Source organism: Myxocyprinus asiaticus, chromosome 44 (genome assembly GCF_019703515.2).
Source record: "Myxocyprinus asiaticus isolate MX2 ecotype Aquarium Trade chromosome 44, UBuf_Myxa_2, whole genome shotgun sequence".
In the NCBI taxonomy this organism is placed as follows: Eukaryota; Metazoa; Chordata; class Actinopteri; order Cypriniformes; family Catostomidae; genus Myxocyprinus; species Myxocyprinus asiaticus.
This window is the reverse complement of record NC_059387.1, coordinates 27,101,058-27,114,053: the sequence shown is the minus strand read 5'-3', so window position 1 is coordinate 27,114,053 and position 12,996 is coordinate 27,101,058. Positions and strand designations below refer to the sequence as shown.

The 12,996-nt window shown below is 37.6% G+C and overlaps 1 protein-coding gene across 9 annotated transcripts in view; it reads left to right on the top strand.

Annotated features, from left to right (window-relative positions):
• prkag2a (protein kinase, AMP-activated, gamma 2 non-catalytic subunit a) overlaps positions 1–10,861 on the top strand; it is a 93,779-nt gene extending 82,918 nt beyond the window's left edge. For 7 of the 9 annotated variants that reach the window (XM_051686668.1, XM_051686666.1, XM_051686667.1 and 4 more), the window contains 9 exons: positions 1,461–1,519; positions 3,137–3,182; positions 3,268–3,322; positions 4,204–4,330; positions 4,949–5,114; positions 5,514–5,551; positions 5,662–5,808; positions 7,562–7,655; positions 9,441–10,861. In XM_051686668.1, the coding sequence (XP_051542628.1) occupies positions 1,461–1,519; positions 3,137–3,182; positions 3,268–3,322; positions 4,204–4,330; positions 4,949–5,114; positions 5,514–5,551; positions 5,662–5,808; positions 7,562–7,655; positions 9,441–9,478 (770 nt within the window). In that variant the 3' untranslated portion in view covers positions 9,479–10,861. Of the gene's footprint in view, positions 1–1,460; positions 1,520–3,136; positions 3,183–3,267; positions 3,323–4,203; positions 4,331–4,948; positions 5,115–5,513; positions 5,552–5,661; positions 5,809–7,561; positions 7,733–9,440 lie in introns of all 9 variants that reach the window. The other 2 variants (XR_007895987.1, XM_051686674.1) reach the window with 2 other exon arrangements.
• The last annotated feature ends 2,135 nt before the right edge of the window (positions 10,862–12,996 follow it).

The window sequence follows — 12,996 nt, the reverse complement described above, 5'->3', positions numbered from 1 at the left end:
ATATATATAACTAATCCATTGTATCTGAGTGTATGAGCAAACCAATTTGCTAAAATGAATGCAACTTCCCAACACTATAATTATGACGTATGTATAATATGCACCTTCCCGTCCATGCCTTTATTGTCTTGGAGCACCACAACCCCTAATACTCTACCTCTTTCTCCTCTCAACTGATTAAGTTAGAGGCCACTATGTGGGGCAGCTTGACAGGAACAGATATAAATACGCCTGCTCTCCTCATCACCTTTTAATCAAGAGAGTGATTGCAATGTGGCTCTCTCCAACACTCTCTGCTTTCTTCCAGCAGTGATTTAGCCAGTGTCCACTAGTCTGCCAGTGGTTATGTAATACATATAAATACATCCCTCTCAGCTAACAATCATCATTCATACAGCATGTGACTCTCTCATATAAGTCTGCAAACCCATGGGACCCGATTAGATTTCTTGTGGTGCATTATTAAATATCCGAGTTGAAGGTTGGAGCGGGCAGTACTTCTATATGGGAGTCAGAGAATAGCCCTTGGGCATAGATTTAGGTAGGGATGATAGGGACATGTCCCTATCAACTTTTAGAAAATCAAAAATGTCACAAAGAACATTTGGAATTTTACCACTTAGAAAATACTTTAACTTTATAATATGTTTTTATTTTCACTTTAATGACTTTTACAAATTTTCGGTTGGATTTGGGTTGCGGTGGCTGACCTTGGTGCCCCCTCAAACAAAATAGCTGCATGACGCACCTATATGCGGATCACACATTAATAAATGATATAAATGACACATAATAATAACATAAATCACACATTTACTATAAATATTTGGTTTTTATACAGCTTTAAATGAGAAGTTGTTAAATAATTGATCATGTTCTATAATTGTTGTTAATGAATGATAAACCAGAAAGGAATCTGATAATTTGCTGTTTAGGCTTTTTTAATGTTAATAATGATGGCTTTCAAATGTAATGTTTAATAATGGCTTGAATTGCCAAAATTACAAATCACAAAAACTTTCCATTTTAATTGCGCTATTGTTATCGATATCACCGATGTTGGTCTTGTTGGAAGTACTTGGTATATTATCAAAAAAGTTTGTGGTTTTTGATCCCTAGTCAATATTATATGAAATCTTATTCTTTTATTACACCCAGCATTTTGCATCAATATGTTAACCGCCTAATCAGACGATTCATTGGTTTCTGTGGGTACCTCCCCTCCACATTCTGTTTTAGCTCATGGTTGGCATGATGCCACTGCCCGTAAAGAACTTTCCAAACTCAAAGAGCTCCACTGTACTCTGAGTGAAGGAAACTGTAATCAGAGACCCCACTTTGGCTCACTCACTCTCATATCTCCTTTTACTGTGTACAAATATCCTCTTGTGTTATGGGTGGTCCAAAGTAACACTAAAGTGCTCAGAGTGTTAATATTTCTTTCTCTCTTTTGTCTGCAGGCATGCTAACCATCACAGACTTCATCAACATACTTCACAGATACTACAAATCACCCATGGTACGTTGTGCCCTATTTCTTATGTTGTTATGTTGTTGTTTTTTTCTGGCTTTATGAGTTTTAAATTTCTGCAGAAAAAAGGTTTTGGCCCGGAATATAGTATAGCGATATAGACTATGCAAGTACGTGAATGGCCGAAATATAGTCTGCGAGTACATGAATGCCGAAACGTAGTCTATGGCCTGAAATATGGTGCGCAAGTACATCACTGCCTGAAATCTAGTCTGTGCAAGTACGTGAATGCAAACTTTTCTAGTTATTCAAGCTCGATTTAACATGTATTTGTTTTCTGAAAAGTGTCAGAACACAGGTAATTCTCAGTGATGCTGCAAGAGTTGCTGTTGTGGGCATTAGTGTAAACTGTCTATTGATGGTCCATTTTCCCTTTCAGATTTACTTCTGTCATGGTGACGGTTTAAAGAGAACCTTTCATGTTAGTTAAGCCACAATAATGTTAGAATGCACATTAGGAATAAATAGGACGGTGCACTTGCAAATCTGTGATTGTATATTTGCATAGAGTATGTAGCTTCCAGCACCCATCCAGAAACACCCTAGCATTGTTGTCTGACTTTTGTGCTGATAAGTTTTTAAATAGAGGTGACTAGGAAATGAATTGCTTATTTTGCTTTCATGAATTATGTAGTTATTCTGCTGTAATTTAGTCTTTTAATTAATTGATGATGGGAAGTGGGATCATCGTATGACTCGCAGCCTCAAATCCACAGTAAAACTTCTCTTCCTGCTTACCAACCGACACTGTGAACTACAAACGTATCGCGAAGAGGTTAGCCAATCATAACAGAGGTCATTTACGCCAAGTCTTAAAGGTACAGTAGCAAAAACTTTAATTCAGAAAAATGGCCATGAAAAACAAAATTACAACTGTGAAACCTTGACTAACATTAAAGTTATAGTTTTATACAATATAGTTTATACATTATAGTTTTTGTTACTTTTTGTTACAAAAAGTGTAGAATATGTCTCAAGACATATTCTGCTCACTAGCAGTCACTTACCAGCATTCCTCTCCAGAGCCTCCAAGAAAGCATGAGCTTCAGCATTAACCCAGTTTCCTCTCACATAGGTCATTATCACAGGCTGAAAAGTACATACACAAATGCAAGCACCCATGCCTACAGTAATCAGTAGCTAACATATGGAATCAGCCTGCTTTCATGATTAGTCATGTGGGTTTAGATGCTGCCCTACATCAGCAGTGTGATGGCTGCTCCTAATTGGAGCCCCGGTGGGCAGCCTGCTACTTAGGTGATCTGCATTCTCACTTTTAGCTTTAACGGTCAGAACTTACCATTTGACTTTTATTAAAAAATGAACGTCCTTTTCCACCTCAAATGAAAACAAAGAAATGTCTAAATATATTTTGCTCATAGAAAATTAAGCAGTTTTAGGACCATTATTATTATAATAATTTTAATGTTATTTTATTACATTTAAGCACCCCCTCTTATTACTCTATTGCAAGGGAATATAATGTAATGTATACATTATGGGAAGATCTTTTTAATACCTCCCAGTTTAAGGTGATTTACAGTAAATACAACTTTATTGTATTTTTGTTTGTAGTTTCACTAAAAGTCTTATGTTTTGGTCCAGGTACAAATCTACGAGCTTGAGGAACATAAAATAGAAACTTGGAGAGGTAAGAAATCCTAACGCATTATTCTTTTAGGTGCTTCTGTTTTGCGTTCTGCATTTACATTCTTTTCCTTTTTTTCTACCAACAGAGCTCTATCTACAAGAAACATTTAAGCCTTTAGTGAACATATCTCCAGATGCAAGGTAAGCACGTTCAGTTATTACATCAACATACAGTAATTATTAGGGATGTGCGGAACGACTAATTTCACTGACGTTTAAGCGAAAATTTTGGAGTCGACTAGTCTAAAAAGAAACAAACCTTCAGAAAACAGTCAAAAAAAAATTAGTTTATGCGACCCATTTAAAATAATTAATCTATTCCAAATCCGACGCTAAATTCCGCTGAAAAGGGGCATTTATCTGCGACGTGCTCCCCTTGCATTATGATCATTTTACATTAAATATAGAACATGACACGCATTCACCTTTTGCGAATACAGGTTTATTTATTGAAAACAATTAAATGAAAAGTGCAGGGCCAGTAGTGCAACCCTAATAGCCTGTTCTAAACGGAATTCACCAAGTAAAAGTTACTTAACATATTAAAACAGTCAGGACATTGTTGAAAATAATTAACAGGTAGGACTTAGCCAAATATATGAGAGAGAAAAAAAAACATTTCACAACGTGCAGTCGTGCATTAGCCATTGATCTATATGACAGCTGTTCTGAAAAGAACATCAACCAATAACAATTACGATGTAAAAAGAAAAATAGCTACAGGATAGAAAAAAATAGGCCTGTGATATTGCCTACAATAAACCTAATGTGTTCTAAACATGACGTGCACACAGAATAAATGATAGTTTAACCCGTTAAGCAGTCGGCACCTATTTGAAAATAGCCATCTTAATCAGTAGATTAATAAAATGGCATACCTAGCCTAAAACAGTCACTTTACTCACCTGAGGCGACTATATGGAAGACTATATTGGAAATGTTCTCTGAAGTCACCCTTCTGTTCCTGACGTCACTGCCGTGAAATGGACTTTCTCTGTGTTTGTGTGCTTTGTGTGTTTCAGCATATTTGATGCTGTGTATTCACTGATCAAAAACAAGATCCACCGGTTGCCGGTCATCGACCCCGTTAGTGGAAATGCACTTTATATTTTGACGCACAAGAGGATCCTGAAATTCCTTCAGCTGTTTGTAAGTTCAGTTTCCAAGGTCAAATTTCAAAGTCGATTTGTTGTTTGCGCAACTGGGCTGGCATTGAAATGCAAATTACTATGTGCAAGAGGACAATAAATACACAACATATTCCTAAAAATCTATAATAAAACTGTTTGATTTATATTGTTCCATGTACAGTATTTGCCCCATTGGTATGTTTACTGGGTGTTTTTTGGGAATATGTATGGTTTTTGGCTCAACCAATGGTGCAATAAAGTGCCCTGTCATTTCTTCTGGAGTAAATTAGGAAGGAAGTGAGGGGCAGAGCAGAAGAAAAGAGGACAGGCAGAGACAGAGCAGTGCCTAGATTAATTTTATCTATTTGATTCAGTTTCTCTGGCTTTTTATACACCTCAACAGTGTGGACAGATTCAGTTTCTCAGGTCAAAAACACTGAAATAGAAACATCAGTTGATCTGTCAAGTGGGCTTGTAATGCAAAAACTAAATATTTAATGCATTCTGTTTGCTTCACATTTTCAAAACAAAATTCACAAATAAGAATATTTAACTCTGAATTTTTTATTCATTAAAATTTTTGGGCTAAATTACCCTGAATTCCAAAATAGATACAGTAGTTGTGCTTGTGTCTCAGGTGTGTGAGATGCCAAAGCCCGGCTTTATGAAGCAGACACTGGAAGAGCTGAGTATCGGGACCTACAGCAGCATCGCCTTCATTCACCCTGACACTCCAATCATTAAAGCACTGAGCATCTTTGTGGAGAGGCGGGTGTCAGCGCTGCCTGTGGTGGACGAGTCAGGTAAGCTCAAATAGTGAAAGTCGCCCAATGCAATTATGTATAAATACTGTATGCAATTAATTAATTATGTTATTTATTTATCACAAATTATACATTTGCACAAATACAGTGAAATTCTTTTTTTCACATATCCCAGCCAAGCTGGGGTCAGAGCACAGGGTCAGCCATGATACGGCACCCCTGGAGCAGATAGGGTCAAGGGCCTTGCTCAAGGGCCCAACAGTGGCATCTTGGCAGTGCTGGGGCTTGAACCCCCAACCTTCTGATCAGTAACCCAGAGCCTTAACCACCTTAACTGCTGAGCCAGCGCTGCCTAATACATGTTTCTAGATATGTGATGCTAATAATTACACCTTCTCAATGTAATTTCAAGATTTTCTTTATATTTTCTTCTTTCAGGAAAAGTTGTAGATATTTATTCCAAATTTGATGTCATTGTGAGTATATTATCAATTAATTTTGTTATAGAATTTATTTGAACGTTAAAAGATGTTTAGTTCTTTGACCTGAACTTCTGACACTCTGTGTCTTGTTTGTGTGTTTTTAGAATCTTGCTGCTGAAAAGACGTACAATAACCTGGACATTAGTGTAACACAGGCGCTGATGCACAGGTCGCAGTACTTTGAAGGGGTCATGAAGTGCAACAGATTTGAGACACTAGAGACGATAGTAGATCGGATAGTCAAGGCTGAGGTGAGCTCTCCTACTGTCTTCCTTACTGTCTTTATACCTGTTATTACCACCCGTGGGGCACTAAAAAGAGAAGATATTCTAGAGCTGTTCTTAGTTTTTCTATAGTTTAGAGCCAGTCTAGGTTATAGATGTTCTAGAGCTGCTCTAGGTCACTATAGAAGAGAAAAGTCTTGAGACGCTCTAGGTAATAGATGTGCTAGAGTTGCTATAGGTCACCATTGAGGAGATAAGTCAAAGCCGTTCTAGGTAATAGATGTTCTAGCACTGCTATGTGTTACTATAGAGGAGATCATTCCAAAGCTGCTCTTTGTAATAGATACACTGGAGCTGCTTTAGAGGAGGAGATCTCCTCTATAGAAGAGATAATTCTAGAACTTCTCTAGATAATAGGTATCCTACAGCTGCTCTAGGGTACTAAAGAGAGATCATACCAAAACTGCTCTAGCTAATTATTAATCTACAGCTGCTCTATGTTACTATCAAGAGGATCATTCCAGAACCGCTCTATGTAATAAATATTCAACATCTGCTCTAGGTTACTATATAATTCTAGAGGCACTGTAGGTAGTATATTTTCTACAGCTGCTGTAGGTCACTGTAATGGAGATCATTTAAGACCTTCTCTAGGTGTTAGATATTCTAAGATGCACTAGCTTACTATAGAGGGGATCATTCCAGAACCGTTCTATGCAGTAAACATTCTCCAGCTGCTCTAGTTTAGCATATAATTCTAGAACCACTCTAGATGATTGATATTCTAAGATGCACTAGGTTACTATAGATGGGATCATTCCAGAGTTGCTCTATATAATAAATATTCTTCAGCTGCTCTAGGTTACTATATAATTCTAGAACAGCTCTAGATAATAGATATTATAGAGCTGTGCTAGGTCACTATAGAGGAGCTAATTCTAGAACTTATCTAAATAATAGATATTTTACAGCTGCTCTAGGTTACTAAAAAGGAAATAATTCCTGAACTGCTCCAGGTAATGGATAATGTACTGCTGCTCTAGGTTACTGTATGATTCTAGAGCTGCGCTAGGTCACTATAGAGGAGATTATTCTAGAATCGCTCTAGGTCAGGGGTCGGCAACCTTTTTGACATGGAGTGCCTTTTTTATTTTCCTGGTCAATGGCTGTGCCGAAAACCTGTCCTTTTGTACAAAATGAGTTAACACAGTTAATGTCACAAATGTGCTTATTTGATTACTGATTACAAATTGTGTGGAATCTTAAATATTTCTTATATTTTGTTATACTACATTTAACTAAATCGCGCAGAGGGCACGAGTCTGTTGGGTATACAGCAGTCTCATTTTACCTTTTTGTTTAGCCTCCCATTCAGCTCATGAAAACACACTGCGTGATCATGAGGAAGGATTACATCAAGATGTAGTTTGGAATGCAGGTGCGGAATTTATAGAAATAAAATAGTCTACTCCTCTCTCACCATTGCTGATGTGCCAGTGATTACCCCTCTGCCTGCCAATGCTGGCATGCATGCATAGGTTGCCAACCCCTGCTCTAGGTAATAGATATTCTAAAACTACTCTAGGCCACTACAGAGGGGATCATTTCTGAACCGATCAATGTAATATTCATTCTAGAGTTGCTCTTGGTGTTCTAGATAAAATAGAGCTACTCATGTTTTTTAGAGAGGAGATATTTGAACAAGTGTCACTCTTTGTCACTTTCAAGGAAATATTCTTGGGGCTGCTCTTGGTAATGATATCTGTCTGTCCTCTTTCAGGTGCACAGGTTGGTGGTTGTAGATGAGAATGGAAGCATTGTGGGCATCGTCTCTCTGTCGGACATTCTCCAGGCACTGGTTCTCAACCCTGCAGGTATAAATGCTCAGCACTCCTAAAGTTCATTTCCTGAAGGACCGTCATCCTACCATCCCTTCCCACCAGAGCATCAGGTACTGCACTGCCTGACAGTCCGCCACTGCTGCTGGAGTCATGGCGTCTGTGCATGACCTGCTGGCTGGCTACCATGTAAATGTGTGTTTGAGGATGCTAACTTACTAATAACCTTGTTTCCACCACAGAGCCAGACATCTGACACAAATTTCTGTGATTGAATTGTTTTGATTCTATAGGTTAATAGACATAATGGCCTGTGTGTGTGTGTGTGTGTGTGTGTGTGTGTGTGTGTGTGTGTGTGTGTGTGTGTTTTTCACCGCATATGATTTTGATTAATGAGACAGACAGTGCATAATAGTCCCTCCCACTGCACGGCTCTGTCTGGTGATGCATCGTGTCCTGCTGCATTTCAACTCAACAACACTCTCTGTCCTCTCAACACATGCACATTGAAGTACACTTATGGCACTTTTCCACTGCATGTTACGGTTCGACTCGACTCGACTCTGCTCGCTTTACTTTTCTGAGCTGAGCTTCCGGTCTATTGCCATAGATAGCATCCATTTGGTCGAACCACTTCCACTCTCTTCTGTTTGAACCACTCCGTCTGTTGTGGTCCTTGATGGTTCTGTAGTCACTTAAGTATTTTTAACTTTTCCCTACACTGTTGGTAGGTCCGGTGGTAGCCGTGTTCGACCAACAGCTGAGACACTTCCTGAAAGACTTTTTCGTTTTGCGTCGTTTCGTTCATCGCTAACGAGAGGAATGTCTGCACCTTGTTTATTGACCACGGCATGGTTTTGCGCACAGACATTTCTTTTTACAATTCGAAAGTCGCGTGAACAAATTATACTGCTGTCGCTGTTGCTAACTTTAAAACTAGTGGGTTGATGTCCCGTGTCGCAAATCCAGTGACGCTGGTAGTGACGATTCTCTCTGACCAATCAGTGATCTGCAGGGTTTTGACGTCACATTTAGTATCGGCTCGGCTCGCTTGGAACCTTGACCGAGGTGGTACTAAAAAAAGTACCAGGTACCAGGTACTATCCACAATGGAAAACCCCCAAAAAGCATCACAAAAGAGTGGAGTCGAGCTATACCATGCAGTGGAAAAGCCCCATTAGTGTGCACATAAGTAAACATGTCAGAATTGCCAATGTTCAGTAGGTAATCTCAGCAAGATGATTATATTAACTGATGAATATGATTGAACAGTGTTGTCATACCAACCATTTGCTGCCACTTGACACTGGTTTAATGCACATGTTGGTATGACAGCCATCTAAATCAAAGTCCGATGATTGAATGTGATGCACTTTTCCCCATCTTTGCAGTAAACTCTTCCTAGAGGTCACTGTGTGCTGTGTCTGCCTTGCTGGCTGTGAATTTATAACACTGAATATTAATCGCTTCTGAGAAAGAGTGTTATGAACCTTAAGTAGCAGATGGAATGCTGCTAATGTTGCAAATAGTATGCATGGATAAAAAGACATTCTGCCCTGTGTGTATATGCATAAAGTTTAGTGCAGGGGTGCTCAGTTCTGCTCTGGAAGATCTACCTTCCTGCAGAGCTTAATTTCAATCAAACACAAATGACCCAGCAAAACATTCCCTAGAAATAAACTGTAGGAGGGAAGGTAGATCTCTAGGATCAATCAACCCATTGTAAATGTTTGGGAGTTAGTGGTGATAAGCAGTACTGCAACTAAAAATAGACCACTCCTTTACACAGTCCCTCCTCTGTCTCCTTTTTTACATGTGCAGGTTTGACCAGAAAGAACAGCGAAGCAAAGACAGAGTGACATAAGCTGAGACTGTTAGGTCATGTGACATTGCTTTCAGAGACTGGAGCAGGGCTGAATGGAGACGCTAAAGTCTTTGGAGAAGTGTGGACCACACCAAAAGATGGAGTAAAACCAAGGACCATGGGCTTGACCGAAATATGTGCTGTTGAAGGGCAAGAGAAGATTTTTTTTGGGTAGACTGTTTGATTGATGAGTCTATTGTCTGATAATGAATGGACGTAGTGGCCGTCTAGGGTGATATGGTGGATCATCTCTTATTCAGAAGGATATGGTGAATTCTGAATCTTATATCACACTAAAGCTTCTGCACGTACTCTGTGATAAACTAGACTTTTAGCTAGACCTAAAACTGCGCCATCTGGTGTTTAAACAGTGGTCTGCAGATAGACTACGGGCTGTACAATAATAGCCTCTTTAGGGAGGGTGGTTGTGCGTTGCAGGGCATTCAGTAATAATCTCAGTATTCAAGTGCATGTAATGACTGTTTTTTCCTAATGTATATAGAGCCTTCAAATTGTGGCTTATGTGCCCAGCTCACATATTTGTATTTTTGACTACTCTTGAATTTAGGGACTGCTCATTATCCGTTTTAGTACAAATATCCCTCAACCATCTCCCTGTCTTTGTATAATGTCCCTGTAAATTCAGACACAAGTGGTTTCCTCGCTATCTATCTATGGTGCCTTCTGTCCACCAGTTTTCTCCCACTACTGGTTGCCAGTCGAACAAGAATAATTGAATGTTAAAATATATCAAAGTGAATGTTGTTTAAAACCAAAATAACCCCCACCTTTTTTTTTTTTTTTTTGCTGTTTTAATGTTTCACAAATTTTATTTATAGCAGAGCTCTAATTTTCTTCACTGGGATATAAGTTTGGGTGATGATATTTCTGAAATGATGATGTAAAGGATAATTGAAATGGTTATTTATTTATATTTAACACTTTTGTAATGTTGAAAGTGATATCGAAGTGTGAGACGGAAAGAACTATTAAGCCCCTATGCAGTAAAACCATGTGCTTATCACTGAATTGATGTTCATTGACTTGATGTACTTTTGTCCATGAGGCAGACCTCTTGTTCTTTGTATCGATTGCACTGTACACATGCACAGAGCTTCTATTCGAGGAGACTACAAGTGCCAGAGAAAGGTCTATTTTTCTGTGTATTCAGTCGTTTGTAATATTGCAAATTTTCATTTTGGTTCTCGTCATTTTGCAGATATGATGTTGATGCTGTCATCAAGAGAGAGTAATGTCCATAGATAAATGCACATCACTGGCATTAGAATGCTAATGGATAATCAGGCTTTAGATTCCTTTTTTTTATTTTACAGTTAAATAAAAAATAATAATAAACCAAGTCTCTGAATTTTTTTCTTGTATTTCATTGGCAGATTATTAAAATGACCAGCCAGTAGATTCAGAACCCAAATGGCATGCTAGTGAGGTTATTACAAGTAGAGTCTCATTCAAATGTAATATGTTTATTTGGTTTATTTTGAAGTTATTTTTTTTAAATGTAGGCCTATTCAACAAAATAGGCATAATAATGAATTAAAACAAACAATTTCCATGTATTGTGTTTAATAAATAAACATAAGAATATATTATTATAAATAATATCAATAAAATAATTATAAATATAATTTAGGCTATTTTACATTTCTGCCAGATTCTACTGAATTTCCTCAACTGGTCTCATAGTGGCAGTAAACTTATGGTTATGCCTGTCAGTATTAAGATTAATTCTAAGTACAGTTTGTAATTAGGCTTAAATAAAATACAATTTAATATGTAGCATTAATACATTTAAATACGTCATTAAATAAGCATTTGTTTTCCAAGTGATAGGAGGTACATGGATCCGCGAGCTGCACCAGTGTCAGCTCAATAAATCGTGCCAGGATTCAACAGCTACTGCCATTTGTTGGAGTGGCAGGTCACGTGACGAGTCAGTTGCGCCTAACACCCGCCAGAAAAACACTGAACGCCACTCCCTCAAAGCAACACTACTGTATCTCAGTGCTAAATTGTGTAAATATTAGTAAAGTGTTAGTATCTTTTGCCCTGTGCCTACTTACTACATGGTAAAGACCTTGTTCTGCACCCAGAGACACTGTATTTCATTTCTTCTCCACACAAAGCAATGGCAGCTGTCAGTTAACTGACAAGACTTTTTAATCATGCTTCTTTGGTGACCTCTGTCTTAAATCACTACTGTTTGTTACAGTATTGGTAACTGTTTAACAGAACTGACACATGTCCTGACAACTATGGAAGTCTATTTCTGCCACATTGAAAGAAAAAACATTTGTGCTTTGGTATTTCATAATGCTACATTTTATAGTCATATTTACGGACAAAAGTGATAATTATTTAGATTCAAATTCATAATTATGAGACACTAAATAATCCTTACAAGATTAAAAGTCATAATTATGATATAAAAAGTCAAAATTAACATAATAAATCATAATAATTAGATTAAAAGTTATAATTAAAAGATACTAAATAATAATTATAAGATTAAAAATCAAAATTATGAGATAGTAAATAGATAATTATGAGATCATAATGATAATTATGAACTACTATCTCATAATTTTGACATGTTATAACTATGACTTACTATCCAATAATTGTGACTTTTCCAGCACACATGCATCACCCAGACGTCCATATAATGTGTGTGTTTACATCTTGAAGACGTATTTCTTAGGCTGTTTGCTCATCTGCAATATGTCTATAAGACGCTTCCTTAATGGCAAAAGGACATTCAGGAGATTCAGTGTCTTTGATACGTTTATGATTTAGAATGTATGTTAATTTAATCTTAAGTCAATTATTGTCTTATGTTTATCAGATGTCAAATATAATATGATGCTTTCCAGAGTAAATGATCTTAAAGGGATAGTACACCCAAAGATTAAAATTCTCTGATCATTTTTTCACCCTCATGCCATCCCAGATGTGTTTGACTTTCTTCTGCTGAACACAAACAAAGGTTTTTAGAAGAATATCTCAGCTCTGTAGGTCCATACAATGCAGTACCAAAATGTTGAAGCTCCACAAGCACATTAAGGCAGCATAAAAGTAATCCATACGACTCCAGAGTTTAAATCTACATCTTCAGAAGCGATATGATAGGTGTGGGCTGAGCCGGTCCTAGGGGGATCGGAGGCCCTAAGAAACTTAGTTTGCCTAAAGGGAGGACGGGCACTGGGTGTGTGTGAGAAACAGATTAATATCCTATCCTATTATAAAGTCCCTTTATTTAAGTCCCTTTTTTTTTTTTTTTTTGCCCAGTAGATGGCGATATGCAAGAAGAATGTAAATGTCCAAAAACAGAAGAAGAATGTGAGAGTGATAGTAAAAAGGACTTAAATATTGATCTGTTTCTCACCCACACTTTTCATTTTGCTTTGATGGGTTACTTTTATGCTACCTTTATGTGCTTTTGGAGCTTAAAAATGTTGGTACCCATTCACTTGCATTGTGAGGACCTACAGAGCT